General features: G+C 47.7%; 1 protein-coding gene across 1 annotated transcript in view; it reads left to right on the forward strand.

Moving 5' to 3' along the window:
• The window catches only part of LRP4 (LDL receptor related protein 4), a gene marked incomplete at both ends in the record, with an annotated part of 49,806 nt that overhangs the window by 22,722 nt on the left and 12,749 nt on the right, over positions 1-14,335 (forward strand). The window contains 15 exons of the mRNA XM_079708402.1: positions 1,677-1,885; positions 2,059-2,140; positions 2,922-3,027; positions 3,789-3,990; positions 5,459-5,648; positions 5,733-5,864; positions 6,797-6,937; positions 7,303-7,389; positions 7,497-7,668; positions 8,304-8,466; positions 8,589-8,814; positions 9,171-9,474; positions 10,858-11,076; positions 11,238-11,372; positions 12,496-12,604. Of these exons, the coding sequence (XP_079564528.1) occupies positions 1,677-1,885; positions 2,059-2,140; positions 2,922-3,027; positions 3,789-3,990; positions 5,459-5,648; positions 5,733-5,864; positions 6,797-6,937; positions 7,303-7,389; positions 7,497-7,668; positions 8,304-8,466; positions 8,589-8,814; positions 9,171-9,474; positions 10,858-11,076; positions 11,238-11,372; positions 12,496-12,604 (2,477 nt within the window). The remainder of the gene's footprint in view (positions 1-1,676; positions 1,886-2,058; positions 2,141-2,921; positions 3,028-3,788; positions 3,991-5,458; positions 5,649-5,732; positions 5,865-6,796; positions 6,938-7,302; positions 7,390-7,496; positions 7,669-8,303; positions 8,467-8,588; positions 8,815-9,170; positions 9,475-10,857; positions 11,077-11,237; positions 11,373-12,495; positions 12,605-14,335) is intronic.

Consider the following 14,335-nt stretch of genomic DNA (forward strand, 5'->3'; position numbering starts at 1 on the left):
GGCACCTGCCTCAGTGGACATGCCTTGTGAGGGTGGGTGGAAGGAACAAGGGACAGGAGTTCAGGGATTGCCAGTTGTGGGGAGGAGCCGGGCTCCTCAGGTAGCCCCTGGAGAGGAAGGATGTAAGAGGCTGAGGGCTCCAATGTCAAAGCTGAGGGCTGAGGGCCCAGCAGTAGTCCCTGAAGGCTCAGCGACACCACCCAGTCAAGTATGAACTCCTGCAGCCAGGCTTGTGTATCATTTCACCCAGGATGCTTTGTCTGTAGGCAGCAAGAGGGTTCCAGGCCCTTCTACAAAGCAGGGGAATGGTTTCCTAGCTCTTTACCTTTAGCCTCACCCTGTTACAGACTTTCTCTCAGCCCCTAAACCATAGAGTAAGATCAGGACTTCTGACGGTGCTCTGCATACATAAGCCCTGGATAAATAAGTGCCTAGTGAGTGAAAGATAATGGGATTCCCAGGGGGCTCCCTGAACTCCTACTCTGGCTTCCTTTGAGCTCCTGAAGGTGTATTGCCTTGAGAGGGTGGCCTTGTCTAGGTCAGTGGTGCAGGTGCTTTTTCCTAAGAATAGTCCAGAGAAGAGTGATCCGGATGTATAGCACAACCAGCAAGGGGCTGGGGTAATTCCTCACACATCATAGCTCTTCTCATTAACTGCTGTATGCCCACTGATCCTTTTATCTCTGGTTAAAATCAATTTTCTCTGGGGATCTAGGTCTTTTCCAGAGAGTGAAATTAGGAAAACTATTCAGAGGAACAGGGGCAGTGGTCATTCAACACACTTTGATTGAGAACCTCATTTCCTTGCCTTCTTTTGTGCCCAGCTTTTCCCATGTTGTCTTAATGAGATGCAAGGAACTTCCCCTTAAAGGTTTCCCAGAACTTAAAAGAAGACAGCTGATAAATTTAGGCAGGAAGTGCCTTTCCAAGCAGAATTGTATACGGGGAAATATTCAGACAGACCAGAATAGGGGCAGGGGATGGAAAAGAGCCAGCTGGGAAGAAGCTCTATAGAGGTGTGGCCAGAGCTCCATCTCTGGAGTCAGACCTGAGTTCAAGTCCCTGCTTCGGTGCTTTGTAGCTGTGGGATCCTGGACCAGTTACTTGGCCCCTGTTAGCCTCAGGATTGCTTATCCAGAGAATGAGAATAAAAATGGCATGAACCACAAAGGATTGTTATGAGGGTAAAGCAGACAAGGCAAGAAAAGCACCAAGCTCGGTGCCTGGCAAGGAGTATGTGCTCTGCAAATAGTCATTATTGGCTGAAGTCGTGAAGAGCAAGAAGAAGGGATCTAGATGACGGAGTGGAGCAGAAGTACTGAAGCGGACACGGAGGCAGAGAGGCAGGGTGGGGTTGACAGTGACCTAGCCAGTACACCAGAGGAGACTGAGCAAAGTAACAGGAGAGGCAAGCTGAGATGAAGCTGACAGACGCTTAAACAGGATGCACCTCTGGGCCCTGGTCGAGTCTACTTCCATTGAATCTTAAAGTCTGATTGTGCCAGCACGGGCTGCCCGATGCTCAAAGGGGGCCTGAGGTGTGAAGAGTAGGGGACAAAGGGCACCAGACCCCAGGAAGTGTGATTGAACCAGATGTCACACAGGTGAGCGTCTGTGTCTGTCACTGTTATTGGATTTAGAGCATTAAAAGAAGACCCCTTTCGGCCTTTGATCAGGTCTTGACAAGTTCCTGCTTTTTGCCCGAAGGATGGACATCCGTCGGATCAGCTTCGACACAGAGGACCTGTCCGACGATGTCATCCCACTGGCTGACGTGCGCAGTGCTGTGGCCCTTGACTGGGACTCCCGGGATGACCACGTGTACTGGACGGATGTCAGCACTGACACCATCAGCAGGGCCAAGTGGGATGGAACAGGACAGGAGGTAGGGCCCAGCATGGGCCCAGGCCCTCGGGGAGGGCAGAGATTGAGGGATGGAATTCACCCTCTCCTGGGTAAGGGCTTCCCCTACCTTTGCCAGCCTGCGAATTGGTGGAGTTTGGGCCCCGGAGCTGGGGTGTAAGTCCAGTTGGTGACACAGCTTTGCTTCCTCCCTAGGTGGTAGTGGATACCAGTTTGGAGAGCCCGGCAGGCCTGGCCATTGATTGGGTCACCAACAAGCTGTACTGGACAGATGCAGGTATGTAGAGGGCAACTATGGCCTGGCTCTCTGGGATCCTCTTATTTAAAACCCTGGCCTCGGGTACAAAGGGCCCAGTGCCCCTCCTAGACCATTTCTGTCTTGATCTGAAGTCCTTGGTAGGTCAGGAGTGGTTGGGCTGCTGCCGAGCTGAAGTTAGCAGCTCACATCTGAGAGTCTGGCATTTGCTATTCAAGTGGTGGCTACTTCTGCTGTGCAGCTGATGCTTGAGAATGCTTTGCATCATTTCAGATAAGGAACCTACGCCCTGTGGTTTTTCTTCCATAGCTGTCTTGGTAAAAGAGGCATTTTCTATTAGGCAGTTAAATGTGGAAGGTAAGGGGAATGCCTTCAACCAGAGCTATCAAAGTGTGGTTCCCAGCAGAATCAGCATCAGCATTACCTGGGAACTTGGTAGAAATGCAGATTCTTGGGCCCCACGTCAGACCTGCTGAATTGGAATCTTTGGGGGTTAGGTTCAGGAATCTGTACTTTCACAAGCTCTTCTGGTTTTTGTGCACACTAAAGTTTGAGAAGCATTGCCTTAAATTATAGGACAGAGTGGGTTGCTTGGGTTGAGGAAGCCTTACTCTTCCACGAAATGGAACTGATCACTTCCTTGAATTTCTTCTTGAAATTCAATTCACTGAATATCCATTGCGCATTTATCACAAAGTATTTCTTGAGCATCTACGGCATGCCATGCTTTGTGCTGGGCATGGGAGGTAAGAGGGTGAGTGACCAAGACTAGTTAATATCTTTGCCCCTTACTTCTTGGTAGGGACAGACCGGATTGAAGTGGCCAACACGGATGGCAGCATGAGAACAGTACTCATCTGGGAAAACCTTGATCGTCCCCGGGACATCGTGGTGGAACCCATGGGCGGGTGAGCACCAGCCCCTTTGGAACAAGTTCCCCCCATCCCCAGATCTGAGTACTAGAGGGGAGTCTGGAGGTTAGAGAGAGTGGCTAGATCTCACAGGCGCACCAAGGAAGCAAGAGCAGCTGTAGAAACCACAGAGCATCGTGACAACTCTGTCTCCTTCATGGACAAGGAAACCTTATACATTTAAATGTTTTTTTCTTTTTCTGTTTTTTTGTTTGGTTGGTTGGCTTTTTGGTCTGCTTACCAAAGTAATCCATTGTTTAAAAAAAAAAAAAAAGTTTGTAGAAAGTGAAGATTCCCTATAATCTCACTCTCCAAAAATAACTGTGGTTAACAGTTTAGGGTATTTTTTCCAGATTTTCTTCTATGTGTATGTGTACATGTAGCGGTGGAGGTGATGGATTTGGTTTGACAACAATGGCATACTCTTCTGTAACTTGGGTTTTCACTTGGCTATATATCTTAGCTATCTTTCCATTTGATTATATAGATCTATTTTTTTCTTCTTGATGGTTATATAGAATTCTGTTAAGTTGATATACCATAATTATTTAACCCATCCAGTCAAGGAAACATTTAAGATCCTTGGGTACTTTTTGATAGGGATATGAGATACAAGACCAGAACCCAGGAGGGGGCTGGGAACTGAGGCAAGAGGCCGGGGTAGCTATAGCAAGCAGAAACCCTCAAACCCTAGGAACCCTGAATCCCCACTGGGTATTAACTGGAAGGCTTGTAAGACCTCCCTTGCCTGTGCCCAGGTACATGTATTGGACGGACTGGGGTGCAAGCCCCAAGATTGAACGAGCTGGCATGGATGCCTCAGGTCGTCAGGTCATCATCTCTTCTAATCTGACGTGGCCTAATGGATTAGCCATTGACTATGGGTCCCAGCGGCTATACTGGGCTGATGCCGGCATGAAGACGATTGAATTTGCCGGACTGGATGGCAGCAAAAGGAAGGTAAGGGTGGCGCTAAGGCATCCTCCCACAGCCCTGACAGCCTCCAGGGCGGCGCTTCCTGGCTGGCAGCTAACAGGACCCAGGGAAGCCTAGGGGTGATCCAGCATGGTGCATTTGCTATTTCTCTGAAACTGCGGCTGTGCTCCAGAGCCCAGGGTCCCTGCTCCTTGATGAAGAAAGGAAACTAGGGACCATGTGGCTTGTGGGCTGGGGGTATAAGTGCTTTCCTAATAACCATCACCACTGATGCTAATTAATCACCAGTTGCATACTGGGCCCATGACCTCTCTCTCTCTCTGTTTTTATTGTTTATTTTGATATAATTTCAAACCTACAGACAAGTTGTAAGAATAGTCAAAAGAACCAATAACTAATATTTTGCCACATTGGTTTTTTTTGATAGCAACTTTGAAGATAGTTTTTTATTAATTTTTATTGGAGTATACTTGCTTTACAATGTTGTGTTAGTTTCAGCTGTACAGCAAAGTGAACCTACTGTATAGCACAGGGAACTCTACTCAGTGCTTTGCCACATTGTTATATCATTCTCATTCTCTCTCTGTCCACACACACACACACACACACACACACACACACACACCCCACACACACAATTCTTCTGAACCATCTGAGATTAAATTGGAGACATCCTGCCGTTGAACCCAAAATAGTCCAGTGCATAGTTCCTAAGAACAAGAACATTGTCTTGTATAATCACAGTATAATGATCAATATCAGGAAATTTATCATTGATACAATATTACTATCCAATCCACAGTCTATATTCAATTTCACCACCAATTGCCCCGATAATGTCCTTATAGCTTTTTTTTTTTTTCATTTTTCTTTTTTAGTCCAGGATCCAATCCCAGATCACAGTTGTTTTTAGTAATCATGTCTCTTTAATCTGGAACATTTCCTCAGCCTGTCTTTGTCTTTCCTGATCTTGGTATCTTTAAAGCGTAAATGCCAGTTATTTTGTAGAATGTCCCTCAGTTTGTCTGATGTTTCCTTGTGATTAAGTTCAGATTATGCATTTGGGGCAGAAATACTACAGTAAGTAAAGTCGTGTCCTGAGTTTTCAATGTGTCTTATCAGTAGCCACTGATGTCAGCTTGTCCCATCATTGTGATACCAACTTTGGTTGTGCAGTTAAGGTGGTGTCCACTGTAAAGTTGCTCTTTCTCCTTTTGTAATTAATAAGTAATTTCTGCAGAGACACTTTGAGATTATGTAAATAATCCATGATCTTTTACAATCATCACGCAACCCTTGGAGCCAGGCACTGTCATGATCATATCACAGATTGGCTGACCAAGCCTCAGATTTTATAACCAGCTCTAGCTCAAGGTCACACAGCAGGTGGTACTGGCGGAGCTGCATCCTGCCTCCTCACCTGAGCCCTTGACCACTGCTCTGTACTGTCAGGACTTGCTGGGGCATGACACAAGTGCTGGGTCCCTGGCAGGTACTGATTGGAAGCCAGCTGCCCCACCCATTTGGGCTGACCCTCTATGGAGAGCGCATCTATTGGACTGACTGGCAGACCAAGAGTATTCAGAGTGCCGACCGGCTGACGGGACTGGACCGGGAGACCCTGCAGGAGAACTTGGAAAACCTCATGGACATCCACGTCTTCCACCGCCGGCGACCCCCAGGTAAGCAGCCCTTGGCCCACACTTGCTTCTCCTCTGCTTCCCTCTGCAACGGTCCTTCCCATTGACCCACTCCTCTCCACACAGTGTCCACACCATGCGCTACGGAGAATGGCGGCTGCAGCCACCTGTGTCTTCGGTCCCCAAATCCAAGTGCCTTTAGCTGTACCTGCCCCACGGGCATCAACCTGATGCCTGATGGCAAGACCTGTTCACCAGGTAGGTCTAAGCATCACAGACCTAGATAGAGCCTCTCTGGGAGGAGCAGTGGCTCTCTTTCTTCCCTGAAAGTGGACTCTGGTGTGGTCTGAGAAACCTAAGCTTCTAGAGGCTTAGGGGCGAGACAAAGCTTTTAGAAAAAAGAAGAGGTCCAGAGGAGCAGGTAGACAGGATTAGAAGCAGGATCCAACTAGGTCTCATGGTGTCTTCATGCATATTAGAAAAAGATGCTCCTTCCTCAGACACTTTACTTTTATCTGTTGGGAAATTGTCATAATATACTGGTTCTGTTAGAACAAGTCAGTTTTGTTCCTTCTGCCCAAAATTGGTATAGTAAATACTAGAACATATGATATCTACAATTTGATGGTACCTCCTTTGGAAATGGCACTTTTGTGAGTACACACAACCAGCACAACCTTCGTATAACCTTAACTGAAAGGTCTCAGAAGCAGGACCTGGCTGCCCAGATGTTGGATGTTGAGGTTTCTCCCTAGGGGCTGCTGCATGGTAGGCTGCATTTGAACCCTAACTTCCTGGGGAATTAGAGCAAGAAAGGAGCTCTGAATTGTGCTTCTCAGGTTGTGGGTAAAGCCCTCCTTCACCTAACATGAAGTTTCTTAAACTTCATGGTAAAAGGTCTTTCAAAGAGATTCATTTTCATGATATTAATAAAGAGTTATGACTATGTATCAGACCCAATGCTAAGGGTTTTCTGTACGTGATCTCTTTTATTTCTACAGCCACCCTGTTATTGTCCCCATTTTACAGATGATGAAAGTGAACCTTAAACAATTTAAGTAATGTGCCCAGGATCACAAAACTAAAAACTAATGGAGACAGGGCATGAACTTCAGTTTGCCTTACTCCAAATCTTCTTAATGGCTGTGCTAGGATGACTGTCCTCTTTCCTTCTCTCTCCACCTGGGCAGGCATGAACAGTTTCCTCATCTTCGCCAGGAGGATAGACATACGCATGGTCTCCTTGGACATCCCTTATTTTGCCGATGTGGTGGTACCAATCAACATTACCATGAAGAACACCATTGCCATTGGAGTGGATCCCCAGGAAGGTCTGTGTGGCCCTCCCTTCTCTCCTGGCCCACTGTCCCTGCCTTATAGCAACTGCTGCCCTTGCTTTCCCACCACCTTTGCCTCCTGGTAAGAGCCTGGGGGCTCCCCGTTCCCTCTGGCATGACCCCTGCCCCATCTCTATAGCACTTTCTCTTTGGTTATGAGGGCATGGGGTTTGGGGGCCTTCCTCTTCATCTCTGCCAAGAGCTATCCTGCTATGATATTTCTATATTTCCCTTGATATCCTCTGCTCAGGGGTGTAGGGCTCTCTGACATGCCCTGGTATCTCAGGGCATGTTAGCTGTGTGTGTTCCTTTGGGGGGCGGGGTGAAAGTCCAGGCTGAGCCAAGGCTTCCCTTTCCAGGAAAAGTGTACTGGTCAGACAGCACGCTGCACAGGATCAGCCGTGCCAATCTGGATGGCTCACAGCATGAGGACATCATCACCACAGGTGAGCCTTGCTCCCAGCCCGGGGACCACCTGTCTGGCTACAGAGCTGGGGGAGATATCCCATCTGTTTTAAGGCAGGAGCCAGTGTGCTGTCTTGACTTCCTGCAGGGCTGCAGACCACAGATGGGCTCGCAGTGGATGCCATTGGCCGGAAAGTGTACTGGACAGACACGGGAACCAACCGGATTGAAGTGGGCAACCTGGACGGGTCCATGCGGAAGGTGTTGGTGTGGCAGAACCTTGACAGCCCCCGTGCCATTGTACTGTACCACGAGATGGGGTGAGAGCACTTCTGTGTCTCCAGGCTGCGGGATGGGCTGGCTCAGCTGGGGCGAAGGATGGGGTGAAGGGGGGCAGTGGAGAGCAAGCATGCTTCAAAGGAGCACTGAGACTGACCTCTCTGGGGCGCTTCCACTTCCTTGTGACTTCTTGCAGGGTGGCAGTATAGTGTAGAGGTTAAAAGCATGAACCTCGGAATCAGAAATCCAGGATTCAAATTTCTTCACCATTTATTAGCTGCGTCTGTCACTTTGGGTCCAATATTTAACCTCCCTGGTCCTCAGCTTCCTTGCCTTTAAAACGGAGCCGATAATGAAAATGCATGCCTGTGGACCTTGTGAGGATTAAGTGGGATAATGCGTGGAAAGTACTTTTTTTAAATTGTAAAAAACATAACATTAAATTTACCATCTTAACCATTTTTAAGTGTACAGTTCAGTAGTGTTAAGTACATTCACATTATTGTGAAACAGATCTCCAGAACTTTTTCATCTTGCAAATCTGAAATTCTGTGTTCATTAAGCAGCAACTCCCTTTTGTGCATTTAAATACTTTTCACAGTGTTTGGCATATTGTTAAGTACTCACAGTATACAGGAACTGTGGAAATAACCAGCTAGTATTGTTTCTTGCCCAGGTTCATGTACTGGACAGACTGGGGGGAGAATGCCAAGTTAGAGCGGTCTGGAATGGATGGCTCAGACCGTACCGTGCTCATCAGCAACAACCTAGGGTGGCCCAATGGACTGACTGTGGACAAGGCCAGCTCCCAACTGCTCTGGGCTGATGCCCACACGGAGGTGAGGGTCCTGCTCCTGCCGCTTGGCAGAAGCCTGGGGATATGGGAGGGGCCTATCTGGGATCTCCGCTGAGGGCTCCCAGTCTTCTGATAGCCACCCCTCACCCTCTCCTTCCTCTACAGAGAATTGAGGCTGCTGATCTGAATGGTGCCAGTCGGCACACACTGGTGTCACCTGTGCAGCACCCATATGGCCTCACCCTGCTCGACTCCTATATCTACTGGACTGACTGGCAGACCCGTAGCATCCACCGTGCCGACAAGGGTACTGGCAGCAATGTCATCCTGGTGAGGTCCAACCTGCCAGGCCTCATGGACATCCAGGCTGTGGACAGGGCACAGCCACTGGGTGAGAAGACCCCTAGGGCTGTAAGCCAGAGCCTCTGACTTTCTGGGGGTATCTCAACATCAGAGATATATCCAGAGCACAGAGATGCCTTTACAACCAGAGAGACAGGGACCTGCCTAAGCCCGCTTGCAGGATCAGGCTGTGTTCCCTCTGGGTATGGCTGGTACTGCAGCAGCACGGTGCTGTCACCTTCAAAGGACTCCTGGAGACACCCCTGCTCCTTCTGCCTCTTCCCTGCCAGGCACCGAATCCTGTTATGTAGAACAGCAGACAATCAGACACAAAAAACTAGGGCCTTTTTAAGATTCAGACCATATTTCAGACTGGGTGTCAAAACTCGTGCTTCTCTTTCTCAGGTTTTAACAAGTGCAACTCGAGAAATGGTGGCTGCTCTCACCTCTGCCTGCCTCGGCCCTCTGGCTTTTCCTGTGCCTGCCCCACTGGCATCCAGCTGAAGGGAGATGGGAAGACCTGTGACCCCTCTCCTGAGACCTACCTGCTCTTCTCCAGCCGCGGCTCCATCCGGCGTATCTCACTGGACACCAGCGACCACACAGATGTGCACGTGCCCGTTCCCGAGCTCAACAATGTCATCTCCCTGGATTATGACAGTGTGGATGGAAAGGTCTATTACACAGATGTGTTCCTGGATGTTATCAGGTATGAGTGTCCCCGAAACCTCTAGAGGACACAGACCTGCTTCTGACCTCTGATGGGTGAGGTTATGGTCTATGTTGACCTCTAAATGGACTAAGTGATTCCACAACTTGGATAGTGAGTTCTGACCCTGAACTGTATGCTTTATAGTGTTATCACTTACAGCAGTTTCAAACTTTTGTTTTCTTTTGTTTATTTAAAGATTACGAAGTGTTTCAAGATTTTTTTTTTTTTCTGGTCACGCCACTCGGCTTGTGGGATTTCCTAACCAGGGATTGTGTCCCCTGTGGTGGAAGTGCGGAGTTCTACCCACTGGACCGCCAGGGAATTTATCTATTTAAAGATTAATAGAGACTTCCCCGGTGGTCCAGTGGCTAAGACTCCATACTCCCAGTGCAGGGGGCCCAGGTTTGATCTCTGGTCAGAGAACTAGATCCCACACACATGCTGCAACTAAGAGTTCGCATGTCGCAACTAAAAAATATCCTGCATGCCACAACTAAGACCCAGCACAGCCAAATAAATAAATAAATATTAAACAAAAAAAGATTAATAGAAGCCCAGTATGTAAAACAAACAGATAAAGTCAGGCTGGGGACCTGGAGCTTTCTACCTCTACCATTGGGCTCTGCAGGCGCTCCAGTGATCCTCTAAGACTCATTGATCAGTTGGCCATGTAGCCAAACCAAGTATCTGTATTATAATGCAGGAACGCTGGCCAAATGCCAAGGCTTATGGTTATTTACAAGGTGGTGTTGGGTTTTGTTTTTTAATATTTTTTGTTTTATTTGTTATTATTCCAATTTTTTACCCCGACACAGCTGAGGAATGTGGTACCCTGTCACCAGTTAGAGGGTTTTATCATGGCACAGATTCTCACGTGGAAGAACAGGAGCATTCCCTTTTGTTCTCCTTGACGGGTGTATTAGAATCTGGGAGCTGGTGGGCATATGTAGTTAAGAAAAGTCCCCCGTGTATTTGTGACATGCCCCCCATCCTGAGGTTGAATTCCCTGGTGTAGGACTGCTATAAAAATGCCCGGTAGATGTTGGAAAAATCTGCCCTTTCTCATAATCACTATCTAGCAATCCTCGTCTCCTCCTTTAAGGTGTATGGGGTTTATTAACCTGTCTTTTGGCAAGACATGGGCCCAAATGCCCCCTACTTACAGCAGGAAACACTCTGTCCTCCCAATAATTTATTCAATTTGGCAGATATTTTGAATACCTACTGTGCTAGACGCTGAGGAATGTACTTATAAATACTTGGTCCCTGCCCCTATGGAGCTTACAGTGTAGTGGGAATCCAATTATGGGAACATGGATGAAAGGGGTATCAGCCTATTGCTGATCTGGTCAGTCATCCAACCCTGGGCTGTTTCCCAAGGCGAGCAGATCTGAATGGCAGCAACATGGAGACGGTGATCGGGCGTGGGCTGAAGACCACCGATGGGCTGGCAGTGGACTGGGTGGCCAGGAATCTGTACTGGACAGATACAGGCCGAAATACCATTGAAGCGTCGAGGCTAGATGGTTCCTGCCGCAAAGTGCTGATTAACAACAGCCTGGATGAACCTCGGGCCATTGCCGTTTTCCCCAGGAAGGGGTAAGTTTTTGGCCAGCAGAAAAGAGACCCAGGGAAGAAGGGCCTGGTGAAGAGGCTCTTGAAAGATGCCTATATATTAATGCTATCTGGGTGTCCCTGTATTCTCTCGACCTCTGGGTGCCATCTTCCCATGTCTTGCTGATGGCACTGTTGTGTCCCAGGTACCTCTTCTGGACAGACTGGGGCCACATTGCCAAGATTGAACGGGCGAACCTGGATGGCTCTGAGCGGAAGGTCCTCATCAACACAGACCTGGGTTGGCCCAATGGCCTTACCCTGGACTATGATACCCGCAGGTGGGAATCCTGTCCCAGACAGCCTCCTGGAAAACAGGTGGGCAGAGGAGGGGATGGTTGAGATTGAAGTAGTGAAAACAAACAAGTAGAAAGCTCCTTGGTAGGTAGGGAAAAGCAAGCAGTGAGAAGTATGAGGGAACAAATTCTTGGAGCAGGTGTTGCTGAATCCAGCACTCAACCCTCAGGCGGGGATTATCTGGTTTACATGTTTTTCATTTGAATGCTTTAGCAGAGCATATCCTCTGGCTGGACCCCCCCATCCAGTTAACGGCTGATTCTTTGCATTTGTTGCTCTCCTGATCCCATCAGGTATTGGAATTTGCAACTCCTGATCTAGATTAAAAATACTGGAGGGGGACTTCTCTGGTGGCACAGTGGTTAGGAGTCCGCCTGCCAACGCAGGGGACACGGGTTCGAGCCCTGGTCCGGGAAGATCCCGCATGCCGCGGAGCAGCTGGGCCCGTGCGCCACAACTGCTGAGCCTGTGCTCTAGAGCCCACGAGCCATATCTACTGAGGCTTGTGCGCCTAGAGCTCATGCACTGCAACAAAGAGTAGCCCCTGCTCGCCGCAACTGGGGAGAGTCCGTACACAGCAACAAAGAACCAATGCAGCCAAAAAAAAAAAAATACTGGAGGGCGGGAGAAGACGGAGGAAGGGGCTCCAAAGCAGTCAGTTCTCCTTTCTGCTCTCAGAAGAAGGGAGGGGAATCAAAGTCACCTGGAGAGTTGGACTGGAGGAGAGGAATGCCCTCTTCCGTTAACTTCACTGAGCTCTTTGTAGACTGAGTCTCTTCTTGAAGGGTGTTCATAAGAATTTGGGCTTAGATTCTTGGGTAGGAGTCAAAGGGTGATCAAGTCGTTGAAGATGAGACTGGGGGCTGGCTCCTCCGAGGTCACTAGATTTCTACCCTCCCCAGAACAGCCCTGGCCTCCCCACTTAAGAGTCACCAACCAAGTTCTGCTCTTCAGCTTGGGGATTCCCAGTGACCTCGTATCAAGTCAACTTGACTGCTCACAGCACCTGCCAGTTCAGCTCAGGAGGGGACAGCTAGCTCCCTGAGGGCAGGGCTGGGCTCCCTGGCAAGTGTTTTCAGCAGCCGCCTTTTCTCCTTTCCTTTACAGGATCTACTGGGTGGATGCCCATCTGGACCGGATTGAGAGCGCCGACCTCAGTGGGAAGCTCCGGCAGGTCTTGGTCAGCCACGTGTCGCACCCCTTTGCTCTCACTCAGGTACTGGCTCAGGAGAGAGGTAACTAAACCTCCTTGACAGGGGTGTTTCCTCGGGGTTCTGCATCAGCAGCCTCAGCCCCAGGTGCTACTGAACAGGTTGGCTATGGAAGCTCATTTTAGGGGTGATTCTTGTACACTGAAGCCTTGCCACTATGTGCCCTGCTGCTCCTGCTGTCCCATGTTCTAACATTCGAAGGAGTGGCTCTCAAACAGCTGTACGGAGTCAACTGTGGAACTTGTTAAAATGCATATTCCCGGGCACTGGATATAAAGAATCTGCCTCCTGAGGGTTGGGCAAGGAATATTCATCTTAACAAGTTCCCCAGTTGATCCCAGTGCTGTGGTCCCAGCATGCAAGCTCAGGCAGCTTACTTTAGTGGGCAGAGGTGTGGAGTGGCTGAGAGCCAGAGTGCTGAGGCAGGTAGCTGGTTGGGTAAGTGTTTGTTGAGTGAGTACCTCCCATGAGCCAGCTCTGGGGGTTCACGTTCTGCCTCTGTCATGAAGTAACTATGCAACTTGGACAAGATAGTGAACTTCTCTAAGCTTCACTTACTTATAAAATAAATGAGTTTAATAATAGTATCCTCCTGAAATATACACAAAGCATCAGCAGAGTATCTGGCACTCAGTGCGTGTTATTTCTAATCATTTTATTTAGTATTAGCTGTCATTATTTTAGAGTTCTAACCCTGTATAATAATTCAAGAAAGGAAAAAAGGTATATCAAGCTTGGGGCCAAAACAGGGATTCTCAATCATTTAAAAATCTTTGTCCCTCGGGAGGAACACTCCCAAACTCATTCTACAAGCCCACCATCACCCTGATACCAAAACCAGACAAAGATGTCACAAAAAAAGAAAACTACAGACCAGTATCTCTGATGAACATAGATGCAAAAATCCTCAACAAAATACTAGCAAACAGAATCCAACAGCACATGAAAAGGATCATACACCATGATCTAGTGGGGTTTATCCCAGGAATGCAAGGATTCTTCAATATACACAAATCAATCAATGTGATACAGCTATTAACAAACTGAAGGATAAAAAACATATGATAATCTCAATGGATGCAGAAAAAGCTTTTGACAAAATTCAACACCCATTTATGATAAAACTCTCCAGAAAGTAGGCATAGAGGGAACCTACCTCAACACAATAAAGGCCATATATGACAAACCCACAGCCAACATCATTCTCAATGGTGAAAAGCTGAAACCATTTCCTCTAAGATCAGGAATAAGACAAGGTTACCCACTCTCACCACTATTATTCAACATAGTTTTGGAAGTTTTAGCCACAGCAGTCAGAGAAGAAAAAGAAATAAAAGGAATCCAAATTGGAAAAGAAGAAGTAAAACTGTCACTGTTTGCAGATGACATGATACTATACTTAGAGAATCCTAAAGATGCTACCAGAAAACTACTAGAGCTAATCAATGAACTTGGTAGAGTAGCAGGATACAAAATTAATGCACAGAAATCTCTTGCATTCCTATACACTAATGATGAAAAATCTGAAAGAGAAATTAAGGAAACACTCCCATTTACCACTGCAACAACAACAACAAAAAATACCAAGGAATAAACCTACCTAAGGAGACAAAAGACCTGTATGCAGAAAACTGTAAGACACTGATGAAAGAACTTAAAGATGATACAAACAGATGTAGATATACCATGTTCTTGGATTGGAAGAATCAACATTGTGAAAATGACTATACTACCCA

This window comes from Hyperoodon ampullatus, assembly GCF_949752795.1.
Source record: "Hyperoodon ampullatus genome assembly, chromosome: 7".
Classification (NCBI taxonomy): domain Eukaryota; kingdom Metazoa; phylum Chordata; class Mammalia; order Artiodactyla; family Ziphiidae; genus Hyperoodon; species Hyperoodon ampullatus.